The sequence below is a fragment of the Notolepis coatsorum genome (genome assembly GCF_963971535.1).
Source record: "Notolepis coatsorum genome assembly, chromosome: 11".
Classification (NCBI taxonomy): domain Eukaryota; kingdom Metazoa; phylum Chordata; class Actinopteri; order Aulopiformes; family Paralepididae; genus Notolepis; species Notolepis coatsorum.
The window spans coordinates 109,790,171-109,806,438 of record NC_140175.1 but is presented as its reverse complement, the minus strand read 5'-3'; the positions used below and the strand labels follow the sequence as shown (position 1 = coordinate 109,806,438).

The following is a 16,268-nucleotide window of genomic DNA, read 5'->3' as shown; positions in this document are numbered from 1 at the left end:
TACTGTAACGGATGTGTAGCGCATCACATTTAGCGGTCTCTCTCTCTCTCTCTCTCTCTCTCTCTCTCTCTCTCTCTCTCTCTCTCCTCTCTCTCCTCTCTCTCTCTCTCTCTCCTCTCTCTCTCTCTCTCCTCTCTCTCTCTCTCTCTCTCTCTCTCTCTCTCTCTCTCTCTCTCTCTCTCTCTCTCTCTCTCTCTCTCTCTCTCTCTCTCTCTCTCTCTCTCTCTCTCTCTCTCTCTCTCTCTCTCTCTCTCTCTCTCTCTCTCTCTCTCTCTCTCTCTCTCTCTCTCTCTCTCTCTCTCTCTCCCTCCCCCCCCTCCCTGAGGATATAAGGAACATTGGAATGCTGGATGGCGAGGTGTGTGTGTGTGTTGCTGTACATCTATCCTGAGGAATAAATGTCTTCATGAGGATGAACAGATTAAGACAATCCTTTGTATAGTGAGTCACAGAGAAGGTAGCAGGTCAACTGGAAGTGAGACCTTAAATCAGGCTCTGCCAGCCTTGAGGTGGGTGTCCTCACCTGCCCTGCCTCGTCAGGAAGATGGGGTCCCGTAGGTCAAATTCCTTCTTGCGCATGTTGTGTACTTGGCTGAGTAGTAACAGCCTCCACACACACACACACGCACGCACGCACGCACACACACACACACACAGAGGCCTAGATGTGGTCATGGTGACTATCTGAGGACCACATTATGCCTCTGGCTGTCCACTCATCTAAACACTAAAAATAACCTGAACACAGTCAGACGACATGCCACACAGGGCTATAGGACCCATATCCCTTCATGCCACACAGGGCTACACAGAGCCCATATCCCTTCATGCCACACAGGGCTACACAGAGCCCATATCCCTTCATGCCACACAGGGCTACACAGAGCCCATATCCCTTCATGCCACACAGGGCTACACAGAGCCCATATCCCTTCATGCCACACAGGGCTACACAGAGCCCATATCCCTTCATGCCACACAGGGCTATAGGACCCGTATCCCTTCATGCCACACAGGGCTACACAGAGCCCATATCCCTTCATGCCACACAGGGCTACACAGAGCCCATATCCCTTCCAAATTACTCAATTCAGGAGGGAGATCTTCTTCAAAACACCCACATCGGGAAAAAACGTTGGCATGAGAAGTGTGTCGTATGCAACCTGTTCAGTATTTCATTCTTCAGATGAAGAACCGTATGAGTCCGTTTTAGGTTTCAAGACGAGCTTTCAAAAGTAATTATGTAAATATTTTAAGTTGGAGATAGGGCTGGGCGATATGGCCTCTAAATCATATTGCGATATTTTTTGGCCATATCACGATACACGATATATATCGCGATATTTTGACATTTCCTCTAAAGCACTTAAAAATGCTTGATTTAACCCTTTGATGCATACAGTCACACCAATATGATGATTATAATAAGTCCCTGCAACATATGTTTGCATTATTAAACCATGAAGATGCTTTAAAAAATAATTAAATGAAAATGTACTAAGAGTAGTCTACTGACACACTAATAAAAACAATTATTTACATCTAAGACAATTTATATAAAAACTCTTGGGTGCTTAATACTTTTACACAGTACTGTGTTTTCTATCTACTTTAGCCAAACACACACACACACATATATATATATACACTACTGTGAGAAAATAATAATCACACACAAAGGGATAATGGCTTATAGCAGACTTAATGATTTTAGAATATTTCAGATAATGAAATTAAATGTTTATATCATCAACTATCCAGTTAGTATTTATACTGTAACGTCTGGCTACTTTAAATCATTGAATGTAGAGAGAGAGCGAGAACGCAAGATCGCACGAGAGAGCCAGCCCCCCCCCACCCTCGGGTTTTGTTCTAGGTTTGCGTTTTGAGCGTATAAGCTGCCGTAGGTGATGATGTCACACTCGAATGTCAACACAGGAGGAGTTTAACACACAGAGATGGAACTGGATGCCCAATATAAAGAAACGAATAACCAATAAATATGAAGTTATGTTTAAACCTCTGTTGTCAAGCCTTGTCAATATAACCCACCCCCTTTCCTCACGAATGGAACTAGTGACGTGGAGTCCGCTTTGAGCGTTTAACCCATTGCTCGCGTCAATTAAATTGCATGTCATTAAAGGTCCGCGCTGGTCTGTCTATAATGAAAATGAGAGGACAGCTCTGCGCTAAAGCAAGTCTCATCTCAGCCGCGACGTGACAACATATACTCGATGTTCACGAATATAGTAATTTACTACATCTCATGTAGAACAAGCCGCGATACATCGAGTATACTCGATATATCGCCCAGCGCTAGTTGCAGACTACATTTGGTGTTAAAGACGGTAGAGGATGTGGTACTTTTGGGTTTGGTATATATTCCAAATGTCATGCAATGCCTGTACAAACGTTAGTACTTTGGCTGTTCAAAAAACTATTGAAAAACAGTTCTATCAGACTTTTATGGTTCCTCGTCTGCAGGGTCACGTTTACTGTGATCGCTCCGTCATTAGCAAATTAATTACAGTTTCTAGGCTACATAAGTGACTGTGTTGCAGGCTACATAAGTGACTGTGTTGCAGGCTACATAAGTGAATGTGTTGCAGGCTACATAAGTGACTGTGTTGCAGGCTACAAAAGTGACTGTGTTGCAGGCTACATAAGTGACTGTGTTGCAGGCTACATAAGTGACTGTGTTGCAGGTTGCAGGCTACATAAGTGACTGTGTTGCAGGCTACATAAGTGACTGTGTTGCAGGCTACATAAGTGACTGTGTTGCAGGCTACATAAGTGACTGTGTTGCAGGTTGCAGGCTACATAAGTGAATGTGTTGCAGGCTACATAAGTGACTGTGTTGCAGGTTGCAGGCTACATAAGTGACTGTGTTGCAGGTTGCAGGCTACATAAGTGAATGTGTTGCAGGCTACATAAGTGACTGTGTTGCAGGTTGCAGGCTACATAAGTGAATGTGTTGCAGGCTACATAAGTGACTGTGTTGCAGGTTGCAGGCTACATAAGTGACTGTGTTGCAGGTTGCAGGCTACATAAGTGACTGTGTTGCAGGTTACATAAGTGACTGTGTTGCAGGCTACATAAGTGACTGTGTTGCAGGCTACATAAGTGACTGTGTTGCAGGCTACATAAGTGACTGTGTTGCAGGCTACATAAGTGACTGTGTTGCAGGCTACATAAGTGAATGTGTTGCAGGCTACATAAGTGACTGTGTTGCAGGCTACATAAGTGACTGTGTTGCAGGCTACATAAGTGACTGTGTTGCAGGCTACATAAGTGACTGTGTTGCAGGCTACATAAGTGAATGTGTTGCAGGCTACATAAGTGACTGTGTTGCAGGCTACATAAGTGAATGTGTTGCAGGCTACATAAGTGAATTAATTACAGGTTGCAGGCTACATAAGTTAATGTGTTGCAGGCTACATAAGTGAATGTGTTGCAGGCTACATAAGTGACTGTGTTGCAGGCTACATAAGTGAATGTGTTGCAGGCTACATAAGTGAATGTGTTGCAGGCTACATAAGTGAATGTGTTGCAGGCTACATAAGTGACTGTGTTGCAGGCTACATAAGTGACTGTGTTGCAGGCTACATAAGTGAATGTGTTGCAGGCTACATAAGTGACTGTGTTGCAGGCTACATAAGTGACTGTGTTGCAGGCTACATAAGTGACTGTGTTGCAGGCTACATAAGTGACTGTGTTGCAGGCTACATAAGTGACTGTGTTGCAGGCTACATAAGTGACTGTGTTGCAGGCTACATAAGTGACTGTGTTGCAGGCTACATAAGTGAATGTGTTGCAGGCTACATAAGTGAATTAATTACAGGTTGCAGGCTACATAAGTGAATGTGTTGCAGGTTACATAAGTGAATGTGTTGCAGTTTGCAGGCTACATAAGTAGGGATGTCCGATATTATCGGACGACCGATATTATCGGCCGATATCGACAGTAAAATGTGATATCGGAAAATATCGGTATCGGTAAAAAAACAAAAAAAACAATAACTTTTTTTTTTTTTTTTTTTTTACATTTATTTAACCTTTATTTACCCAGGCAAGCAAGTAAGAACCAATTCTTATTTTATTTATTGTCAAAAGTATGCATGTTGGTTTAATTCAACAACAAGAGATATGTAATGTTAATTTTTACTTTTTTAATGATCATATTTTGCACAGATAATGCTTACATTTAGAAAGCCTTTTGAATGCATCCAGTGAAATTATTAGTTACCTGAAATTATTCAGTTTTTTTGGGGGGAAACCCTGCATATATCGGTATCGGTTGATATCGGTATCGGTATCGGAAATTAAGAGTTGGACAATATCGGAATATCGGTATCGGTAAAAAAGCCAATATCGAGCATCCCTATACATAAGTGAATTAATTGCAGGTTGCAGGTTACATAAGTGAATGCATTGCAGGTTGCAGGCTACATAAGTGAATTAATTGAAATGAAAGTGAACTGATAGCAGCCCTGCCCTCCACTATATGCCAAGATGGGGCCACTGTACGTCTGTCTGGTTGTAATGAACTAAGCCAGTCTGTTCATAAGCTGCTTTCACTGAAGAACAGACAGGGTGGGGTGGATAGATGCAAGATACACTATAAGCTGTGTGTGTGTGTGTGTGTGTGTGTGTGTGTGTGTGTGTGTGTGTGTGTGTGTGTGTGTGTGTGTGTGTGTGTGTGTGATTTCCAATACAGACCCTCATCTGCACCTTTGTTTACATTGTTTATTCTATTCAGAGTTAATGATATTGTTTGCAGTTTATTGTTCTCATATTTCCATATTCAGATGACATTTTACTGCCTATTGTCTTTTTTCTATTACCCTGCCCATACCCCCCATCCCCATGCTGCTATGACGCCTGCATTTCCCCCAAGGGAAAAAAATTTGGGAATATCTTACCTTATCTAATTGTTGAAACCGGCATGTGTGTGTCGTGGCCGCATCCGGCTTACCCAGGCTTGCCACGTCTTTTACCGCTCAACATACAAGACAAAGACCTCACAAGGCCAGAAAATCTAGAGTAGAGCGTGTTATTTAACACAGGGTTAGGATCATGTATGTGAAGACACATAGCCGAGGTCTCTCAGTCACTTGACGAACTCTGGTCCTACAGACGCTTCGGAAGATGTGTCTGGTATTATTAGTTTATTTTCCCTAGGTTGGTCTTGGTATTATTAGTTCATATTCCCTAGGTTGGTCTTGGTATTATTAGTTTATTTTCTCTAGGTTGGTCTTGGTATTATTAGTTCATATTCCCTAGGTTGGTCTTGGTATTATTAGTTCATATTCCCTAGGTTGGTCTTGGTATTATTAGTTCATGAGTTGGTCTTGGAGCTGAATGAAAATAGACGTGTTAGATTTAACCCTTAGCATAAACGAACCTTAGCTAACCCTGGGACCACACATGAAGACGGGGTCCTTACTGACTGTATAGATCATACTGTGGGTCGCAGCTCGCCGGCTTTTCTACTTTTTATAATTTTTTTTAATTATGTTTTTGGTAGATTTTTATTCGTTTATTGGACAAGTCCGGCAGAGAGGAAGGATGGGAGGAGAGATATGGGGGAAGACATGCGGCAAAGGTCGCCGGGTCCGGGAGTCGAACCCGGGACGGCCACATTGCACCGCATTGCGTTACGTGGTGCACCACCCTGGCACCCCGCTTTTCTTCATTTCAGAGAAGCAACGGTAACACAGTGTCCATTAGTAGCAATACTAGCCTGGCCACTACAATACTAGCCTGGCCGGTACAATACTAGCCTGGCCGGTACAATACTAGCCTGGTCACTACAATACTAGCCTGGCCGGTACAATACTAGTCTGGCCACTACAATACTAGCCTGGCCGGTACAATACTAGCCTGGCCGGTACAATACTAGCCTGGCCGGTACAATACTAGCCTGGCCGGTACAATACTAGCCTGGCCACTACAATACTAGCCTGGCCGGTACAATACTAGCCTGGCCAGTACAATACTAGCCTGACCACTACAATACTAGCCTGGCCGGTACAATACTAGTCTGGTCACTACAATACTAGCCTGGCCAGTACAATACTAGCCTGGCCGGTACAATACTAGCCTGGCCACTACAATACTAGCCTGGCCGGTACAATACTAGCCTGGTCACTACAATACTAGCCTGGCCGGTACAATACTAGCCTGGCCACTACAATACTAGCCTGGCCGGTACAATACTAGCCTGGCCGGTACAATACTAGCCTGACCAGTACAATACTAGCCTGGCCAGTACAATACTAGCCTGGCCGGTACAATACTAGCCTGGCCAGTACAATACTAGTCTGGCCACTACAATACTAGTCTGGCCACTACAATGCTAGCCTGGCCGGTACAATACTAGCCTGGCCAGTACAATACTAGCCTGGCCGGTACAATACTAGCCTGGCCAGTACAATACTAGCCTGGCCAGTACAATACTAGCCTGGCCGGTACAATACTAGCCTGGCCGGTACAATACTAGCCTGGCCAGTACAATACTAGCCTGACCACTATAATACTAGCCTGGCCGGTACAATACTAGCCTGGCCAGTACAATACTAGCCTGGCCAGTACAATACTAGCCTGGCTACTACAATACTAGCCTGGCCACTGCAATACTAGCCTGGCCACTACAATACTAGCCTGGTCACTACAATACTAGCCTGGCCACTACAATACTAGCCTGGCCGGTACAATACTAGTCTGGCCACTACAATACTAGCCTGGCCACTACAATACTAGTCTGGCCACTACAATACTAGTCTGGCCGGTACAATGCTAGTCTGGCCACTGCAATACTAGTCTGGCCGGTACAATACTAGCCTGGCCAGTACAATACTAGCCTGGCCACTACAATACTAGTCTGGCCACTACAATACTAGTCTGGCCGGTACAATACTAGCCTGGCCACTGCAATACTAGCCTGGCCAGTACAATACTAGTCTGGCCACTACAATACTAGTCTGGCCACTGCAATACTAGCCTGGCCAGTACAATACTAGCCTGGCCACTACAATACTAGCCTGGCCGGTACAATACTAGCCTGGCCACTACAATACTAGTCTGGCCAGTACAATACTAGCCTGGCCACTACAATACTAGTCTGGCCACTACAATACTAGTCTGGCCGGTACAATACTAGTCTGGCCGGTACAATACTAGTCTGGCCACTGCAATACTAGCCTGGCCAGTACAATACTAGCCTGGCCAGTACAATACTAGTCTGGCCACTGCAATACTAGCCTGGCCAGTACAATACTAGCCTGGCCAGTACAATACTAGTCTGGCCACTGCAATACTAGCCTGGCCAGTACAATACTAGCCTGGCCACTACAATACTAGCCTGGCCGGTACAATACTAGCCTGGCCAGTACAATACTAGTCTGGCCACTGCAATACTAGCCTGGCCAGTACAATACTAGCCTGGCCAGTACAATACTAGTCTGGCCACTACAATACTAGCCTGGCCGGTACAATACTAGCCTGGCCACTACAATACTAGCCTGGCCGGTACAATACTAGCCTGGCCACTGCAATACTAGCCTGGCCAGTACAATACTAGCCTGGCCGGTACAATACTAGCCTGGCCACTACAATACTAGCCTGGCCGGTACAATACTAGCCTGGTCACTACAATACTAGCCTGGCCGGTACAATACTAGCCTGGCCACTACAATACTAGCCTGGCCGGTACAATACTAGCCTGGCCGGTACAATACTAGCCTGACCAGTACAATACTAGCCTGGCCAGTACAATACTAGCCTGGCCGGTACAATACTAGCCTGGCCAGTACAATACTAGCCTGGCCACTACAATGCTAGCCTGGCCGGTACAATACTAGCCTGGTCAGTACAATACTAGCCTGGCCGGTACAATACTAGCCTGGCCAGTACAATACTAGCCTGGCCAGTACAATACTAGCCTGGCCGGTACAATACTAGCCTGGCCGGTACAATACTAGCCTGGCCAGTACAATACTAGCCTGACCACTATAATACTAGCCTGGCCGGTACAATACTAGCCTGGCCAGTACAATACTAGCCTGGCCAGTACAATACTAGCCTGGCTACTACAATACTAGCCTGGCCACTGCAATACTAGCCTGGCCACTACAATACTAGCCTGGTCACTACAATACTAGCCTGGCCACTACAATACTAGCCTGGCCGGTACAATACTAGTCTGGCCACTACAATACTAGCCTGGCCAGTACAATACTAGCCTGGCCACTACAATACTAGTCTGGCCGGTACAATGCTAGTCTGGCCACTGCAATACTAGTCTGGCCGGTACAATACTAGCCTGGCCAGTACAATACTAGCCTGGCCACTACAATACTAGTCTGGCCACTACAATACTAGTCTGGCCGGTACAATACTAGCCTGGCCACTGCAATACTAGCCTGGCCAGTACAATACTAGTCTGGCCACTACAATACTAGTCTGGCCACTGCAATACTAGCCTGGCCAGTACAATACTAGCCTGGCCACTACAATACTAGCCTGGCCGGTACAATACTAGCCTGGCCACTACAATACTAGTCTGGCCAGTACAATACTAGCCTGGCCACTGCAATACTAGCCTGGCCAGTACAATACTAGCCTGGCCAGTACAATACTAGTCTGGCCACTGCAATACTAGCCTGGCCAGTACAATACTAGCCTGGCCAGTACAATACTAGTCTGGCCACTGCAATACTAGCCTGGCCGGTACAATACTAGCCTGGCCACTACAATACTAGCCTGGCCGGTACAATACTAGCCTGGCCACTACAATACTAGCCTGGCCGGTACAATACTAGCCTGGCCAGTACAATACTAGCCTGACCACTACAATACTAGCCTGGCCAGTACAATACTAGCCTGGCCAAACTCTCTGTGGGTAGTTCTAGTTTGGCTCAGCCAGGGGGCTATTGTTTACAGACCTGAGTGAAAGTGGCATTCTGGCTTTTCCTCAGGGCCTGAAACGGATGAAGACGCTGCTCTTTTATTAGCTAAGTACTGGGTAAAGTTGGGGCTTTCATCACTATGGTAACCACTCTGCGTGAGGCAATCGTCCTAATGGGGCATGACGATGTAGAGGTCGTCTGCTGTTTACTTTTTAACACAGACGAGTGAAAAATACATGTATCAATGTTTATGTACGTTTGCAATGTTAAAGTTGGCTAAAATACTGGTACAAAGCATGTTTTGTTTGCAGTTTAAATGTTTTAAGATGACGTGCCGTTTATGACCTTCTCCTCCACACATGTTCTTGTTTTTAAATCAATTAATTTAATGATGCATGATGAAGAGTGGTTGTTTTGTTTGCACTGTGGGTGAGATATGACAGGTTGTCCTAGAAATATAATAAGATGATGTCACATGAAAACTTGTTTTTTATTTGTTTAGCATAGTATTTGTATGGCAGTACCCTACTAGTTTCAATCGGTAATGAAACTAAAAAGAAAGTTTCCAAATAAAATTACCAGCATTACCAGTGTGTGAGGCCATGTCTTGGGCCGGTTAGCATGGTCAGGGCCGGTTAGCATGGTCAGGGCCGGTTAGCATGGTCAGGGCCGGTTAGCATAGTCAGGGCCGGTTAGCATGGTCAGGGCTGGTTAGCATGGTCAGGGCCGGTTAGCATAGTCAGGGCTGGTTAGCATGGTCAGGGTTAGCATGGTCAGGGTTAGCATGGTCAGGGCCGGTTAGCATAGTCAGGGCCGGTTAGCATGGTCAGGGCCGGTTAGCATAGTCAGGGCCGGTTAGCATGGTCAGGGCCGGTTAGCATAGTCAGGGCTGGTTAGCATGGTCAGGGTTAGCATGGTCAGGGTTAGCATGGTCAGGGCTGGTTAGCATAGTCCGGGCCGGTTAGCATGGTCAGGGCCGGTTAGCATGGTCAGGGTTAGCATGGTCAGGGCCGGTTAGCAGGATCAGGGCCGGTTAGCATGGTCAGGGCCGGTTAGCATGGTCAGGGCCGGTTAGCATGGTCAGGGCCGGTTAGCATGGTCAGGGCCGGTTAGCATGGTCAGGGCCGGTTAGCATGGTCAGGGCCGGTTAGCATGGTCAGGGCCGGTTAGCATGGTCAGGGCCGGTTAGCATGGTCAGGGCTGGTTAGCATAGTCAGGGCCGATTAGCATGGTCAGGGCCGATTAGCATGGTCAGGGCCGGTTAGCATGGTCAGGGCCGGTTAGCATGGTCAGGGCCGGTTAGCATGGTCAGGGCCGGTTAGCATGGTCAGGGCCGGTTAGCATGGTCAGGGCCGATTAGCATAGTCAGGGCCGGTTAGCATGGTCAGGGCCGGTTAGCGGGGTCAGGGTTAGCATGGTCAGGGCCGGTTAGCATGGTCAGGGCCGGTTAGCAGGGTCAGGGTTAGCAGGATCAGGGCCGGTTAGCATGGTCAGGGCCGGTTAGCATGGTCAGGGCCGGTTAGCATGGTCAGGGCCGGTTAGCAGGATCAGGGCCGGTTAGCATGGTCAGGGCCGGTTAGCATGGTCAGGGCCGGTTAGCATGGTCAGGGCCGATTAGCATAGTCAGGGCTGGTTAGCATAGTCAGGGCCGGTTAGCATAGTCAGGGCCGGTTAGCATGGTCAGGGCCGGTTAGCATAGTCAGGGCTGGTTAGCATAGTCAGGGCTGGTTAGCATAGTCAGGGCTGGTTAGCATAGTCAGGGCTGGTTAGCATAGTCAGGGCCGGTTAGCATGGTCAGGGCCGGTTAGCATAGTCAGGGCCGGTTAGCATGGTCAGGGCCGGTTAGCATAGTCAGGGCCGATTAGCATGGTCAGGGCCGGTTAGCATAGTCAGGGCCGGTTAGCATGGTCAGGGCCGGTTAGCATGGTCAGGGCCGGTTAGCATGGTCAGGGCCGGTTAGCATGGTCAGGGCCGGTTAGCAGGGTCAGGGCCGGTTAGCATGGTCAGGGCCGATTAGCATAGTCAGGGTTAGCATGGTCAGGGCTGGTTAGCATGGTCAGGGCCGGTTAGCATGGTCAGGGCCGGTTAGCATGGTCAGGGTTAGCATGGTCAGGGCCGGTTAGCATGGTCAGGGCTGGTTAGCATGGTCAGGGTTAGCATGGTCAGGGCTGGTTAGCATGGTCAGGGCCGGTTAGCATGGTCAGGGCCGGTTAGCATGGTCAGGGCCGGTTAGCATGGTCAGGGCCGGTTAGCATGGTCAGGGCCGGTTAGCATGGTCAGGGCCGGTTAGCATAGTCAGGGCTGGTTAGCATGGTCAGGGCCGGTTAGCATGGTCAGGGCCGGTTAGCATGGTCATGGCCGGTTAGCATGGTCAGGGCCGGTTAGCATGGTCAGGGCCGATTAGCATGGTCAGGGTTAGCATGGTCAGGGCCGGTTAGCATGGTCAGGGCCGGTTAGCATGGTCAGGGCCGATTAGCATGGTCAGGGTTAGCATGGTCAGGGCCGGTTAGCATGGTCAGGGTTAGCATAGTCAGGGCCGGTTAGCATAGTCAGGGCCGGTTAGCATGGTCAGGGCCGGTTAGCATAGTCAGGGCCGGTTAGCATGGTCAGGGCCGATTAGCATAGTCAGGGCCGGTTAGCATGGTCAGGGCCGATTAGCATAGTCAGGGTATCTAAAATGGCCTGAAGGCTGCTGTTATCACTAGACTAACTAGCAGCTACTAACTGACCACCTGCTCATCAGTCACACTGACCACTGTTATGCTAATAGTCATCTGGCCATTGTTACCAATCTGGTGTCGTCTCTCTCCTCTTTGCTATTCCCTGCTCTCTCTCTCTCCTCTTTGCTATCCCCCTCTCTCTCTCTCTCTCTCTCTCTCTCTCTCTCTCTCTCTCTCTCTCTCTCTCCTCTTTGCTATCCCCTGCTCTCTCTTTCTCTTTCCCTATCTCTTCTTTGCTATCCCCCTCTCTCTCCCTCTCTTTCCCTCTCCTCTTTGCTATCCCCCCCCCCCCCTCTTTCTCTCCTCTTTGCTATTCCCCTCTCTCTCTTTCCCTCTCTCTCCTCTTTGCTATTCCCTGCTCTCTCTCTCTTTCCATCTCCTCTTTGCTACCTCCCCTCTCTCTCTCTCTCTCCTCTTTGCTATCTCCCTCTCTACCTCTCTACCTCTCTCTCCTCTTTGCTACCTCCCCTCACTCTCCCTCTCTCTTGCCTCTTTGCTACCTCCCCTCACTCTCCCTCTCTCTTGCCTCTTTGCTACCTCCCCTCACTCTCCCTCTCTCTTGCCTCTTTGCTACCTCCCCTCACTCTCCCTCTCTCTTGCCTCTTTGCTACCTCCCCTCTCTCTCCTCTTTGCTACCTCCCCTCTCTCTCCCTCTCTACCTCCTCTTTGATATCCCCCCACCTCTCTCTCTCCCATTGTCTCCTCTTTTCTAGCCCCCCTCTTTCTTATTGTCCTATCGACCTACCCTGTCACTATGGATTAACAAACTATAGCACAGTGACAGATACAGTATGTAGAGTAACGTTGTTGATGTAGCCTAGGTGCTTTCTGTAGCCCGTTTTACAAAAGACTGCACTTTCTTTGCATGTCAAAGGAATATTTTCGAATGAGACGGTTAAGAATCTCAATCTGGGGGCGCTCTAGTAGCACACCATGTAACGCGCTGCGTAGCGAAGCGGCCGACCCGGGTTCGATTCCCGGACCCGGCGTCTTTTGCCGAATGTCTCCCCCCCGCTCTATCTCCCGTTCTTCCTCTATCTCTCTCTCTCTACCGGACTGCCCGGTAGAACAAACAAATACAAATCTACCAAAAACATAATTAAAAAAATATATTAAAATAATCTCAATCTGAACCGCGTGTCTTCCCAGTGCCGCGGGCCGCGGAGATCGAGGCGGCAGACTGTCTGGTGAGCGACAACATGGTGACGGTGGCGTGGAGGATGCCGGTGGAGGACAGCAAGATCGACCACTTCATCCTGGAGTACCGGAAGACCGACCATGAGGGCCTGCCGCGCATCAAGGACGAGCGCTGCTGGGAGGTGGTGGACAACATCAGGACCACCGAGCACTCGCTGACGGGTAGGAGTCAAAGACCCAGGGAGGCCTGGTGGTGGGAGTCAAAGACCCAGGGAGGCCTGGTGGTGGGAGTCAAAGACCCAGGGAGGCCTGGTGGTGGGAGTCAAAGACCCAGGGAGGCCTGGTGGTGGGAGTCAAAGACCCAGGGAGGCCTGGTGGTGGGAGTCAAAGACCGAGAGGCCTGGTGGTGGGAGTCAAAGACCGAGAGGCCTGGTGGTGGGAGTCAAAGACCGAGGGAGAGGCCTTCAGAGAGGCCTGGTGGTGGGAGTCAAAGACCGAGGGAGAGGCCTTCAGAGAGGCCTGGTGGTGGGAGTCAAAGACAGAGGGAGAGGCCTTCAGAGAGGCCTGGTGGTGGGAGTCAAAGACCGAGAGGCCTGGTGGTGGGAGTCAAAGACCGAGAGGCCTGGTGGTGGGAGTCAAAGACTGAGGGAGGGGCCTTCAGAGAGTTCTGGTGGTGGGAGTCAAAGACAGAGGGAGGGGCCTTCAGAGAGGCCTGGTGGTGGGAGTCAAAGACCGAGGGAGAGGCCTTCAGAGAGGCCTGGTGGTGGGAGTCAAAGACAGAGGGAGGTGCCTTCAGAGAGGCCTGGTGGTGGGAGTCAAAGACAGAGGGAGAGGCCTTCAGAGAGGCCTGGTGGTGGGAGTCAAAGACCGAGGGAGGGGCCTTCAGAGAGGCCTGGTGGTGGGAGTCAAAGACCGAGAGGCCTGGTGGTGGGAGTCAAAGACAGAGGGAGAGGCCTTCAGAGAGGCCTGGTGGTGGGAGTCAAAGACCGAGAGGCCTGGTGGTGGGAGTCAAAGACTGAGGGAGGGGCCTTCAGAGAGGCCTGGTGGTGGGAGTCAAAGACAGAGGGAGAGGCCTTCAGAGAGGCCTGGTGGTGGGAGTCAAAGACCGAGAGGCCTGGTGGTGGGAGTCAAAGACTGAGGGAGGGGCCTTCAGAGAGGCCTGGTGGTGGGAGTCAAAGACAGAGAGGCCTGGTGGTGGGAGTCAAAGACTGAGGGAGGGGCCTTCAGAGAGGTCTGGTGGTGGGAGTCAAAGACAGAGAGGCCTGGTGGTGGGAGTCAAAGACCGAGAGGCCTGGTGGTGGGAGTCAAAGACCGAGAGGCCTGGTGGTGGGAGTCAAAGACCGAGAGGCCTGGTGGTGGGAGTCAAAGACCGAGAGGCCTGGTGGTGGGAGTCAAAGACCGAGAGGCCTGGTGGTGGGAGTCAAAGACTGAGGGAGGGGCCTTCAGAGAGGCCTGGTGGTGGGAGTCAAAGACAGAGGGAGGTGCCTTCAGAGAGGCCTGGTGGTGGGAGTCAAAGACCGAGGGAGAGGCCTTCAGAGAGGCCTGGTGGTGGGAGTCAAAGACAGAGGGAGGTGCCTTCAGAGAGGCCTGGTGGTGGGAGTCAAAGACAGAGGGAGGTGCCTTCAGAGAGGCCTGGTGGTGGGAGTCAAAGACAGAGGGAGAGGCCTTCAGAGAGGCCTGGTGGTGGGAGTCAAAGACAGAGGGAGGGGCCTTCAGAGAGGTCTGGTGGTGGGAGTCAAAGACCGAGAGGCCTGGTGGTGGGAGTCAAAGACCGAGAGGCCTGGTGGTGGGAGTCAAAGACCGAGAGGCCTGGTGGTGGGAGTCAAAGACCGAGAGGCCTGGTGGTGGGAGTCAAAGACTGAGGGAGGGGCCTTCAGAGAGGCCTGGTGGTGGGAGTCAAAGACCGAGGGAGAGGCCTTCAGAGAGGCCTGGTGGTGGGAGTCAAAGACCGAGGGAGAGGCCTTCAGAGAGGCCTGGTGGTGGGAGTCAAAGACAGAGGGAGAGGCCTTCAGAGAGGCCTGGTGGTGGGAGTCAAAGACAGAGGGAGAGGCCTTCAGAGAGGCCTGGTGGTGGGAGTCAAAGACCGAGAGGCCTGGTGGTGGGAGTCAAAGACCGAGAGGCCTGGTGGTGGGAGTCAAAGACAGAGGGAGAGGCCTTCAGAGAGGCCTGGTGGTGGGAGTCAAAGACAGAGGGAGGGGCCTTCAGAGAGGTCTGGTGGTGGGAGTCAAAGACCGAGAGGCCTGGTGGTGGGAGTCAAAGACAGAGGGAGAGGCCTTCAGAGAGGCCTGGTGGTGGGAGTCAAAGACCGAGAGGCCTGGTGGTGGGAGTCAAAGACCGAGAGGCCTGGTGGTGGGAGTCAAAGACCGAGAGGCCTGGTGGTGGGAGTCAAAGACAGGGAGAGGTGCCTTCAGAGAGGCCTGGTGGTGGGAGTCAAAGACAGAGGGAGGTGCCTTCAGAGAGGCCTGGTGGTGGGAGTCAAAGACAGAGGGAGGTGCCTTCAGAGAGGCCTGGTGGTGGGAGTCAAAGACAGGGAGAGGGGCCTTCAGAGAGGCCTGGTGGTGGGAGTCAAAGACAGAGGGAGGTGCCTTCAGAGAGGCCTGGTGGTGGGAGTCAAAGACAGAGGGAGAGGCCTTCAGAGAGGCCTGGTGGTGGGAGTCAAAGACAGAGGGAGGGGCCTTCAGAGAGGCCTGGTGGTGGGAGTCAAAGACAGAGGGAGAGGCCTTCAGAGAGGCCTGGTGGTGGGAGTCAAAGACAGAGGGAGAGGCCTTCAGAGAGGCCTGGTGGTGGGAGTCAAAGACAGAGGGAGGTGCCTTCAGAGAGGCCTGGTGGTGGGAGTCAAAGACAGAGGGAGGGGCCTTCAGAGAGGCCTGGTGGTGGGAGTCAAAGACAGAGGGAGGGGCCTTCAGAGAGGCCTGGTGGCAATTAGGGCCGAACAGTTATTCACAATCAAAATCGCAATTTGAAAATTGTGCTATTGTGACACTATTCTAATGTCCCCAGCATACAAATCCTTGCAAAAATTATTATATGTTTTTCAATGAAAATGAGAGTAATGACGCTTTAAAAAAAAAGGATCATTCCCTCTAATATTGTGAATTGCAATATCAGTCAAAATAATTGCAATTACATGTTTTTCCCCCCAAATCGTTCTGCCCTAGCGGTGATGTCACCTGGGTAGCAGACAGAGAATCCAGTCTTTCATTCGTAACATGTTTTGTGAATTTCTCTAGATCTAAAGTTTGACTCCAAATACATCAACTTCCGGGTCCGAGCCTGCAACAAGGCGGCTGCGGGGGACTACTCTGATCCGGTCACCTTGGAGACCAGAGGTAAGACCACTGTCGTACACCATTATGTGTTTGTGTTTTTAGCTTTCCACCATTGTGGAAACTCTATGCTAGCTTTACTGTAGCTTAGATTGGATTAACATGTATTGTCATCATACAGCACAAGTACAGTACAACGAAAAGAGGGTTGGCATCCAACCCAGGGGTGAGATTTC

The 16,268-nt window shown here is 50.1% G+C and overlaps 1 protein-coding gene across 2 annotated transcripts in view; it reads left to right on the top strand.

Moving 5' to 3' along the window:
• The window catches only part of fsd1l (fibronectin type III and SPRY domain containing 1-like), a 172,501-nt gene that overhangs the window by 132,743 nt on the left and 23,490 nt on the right, over positions 1-16,268 (top strand). For both annotated transcript variants that reach the window (XM_084324470.1, XM_084324469.1), the window contains exons 7-8: positions 12,779-12,988; positions 15,997-16,095. In XM_084324470.1, coding sequence (XP_084180596.1) covers positions 12,779-12,988; positions 15,997-16,095 — 309 coding nt within the window. The remainder of the gene's footprint in view (positions 1-12,778; positions 12,989-15,996; positions 16,096-16,268) is intronic.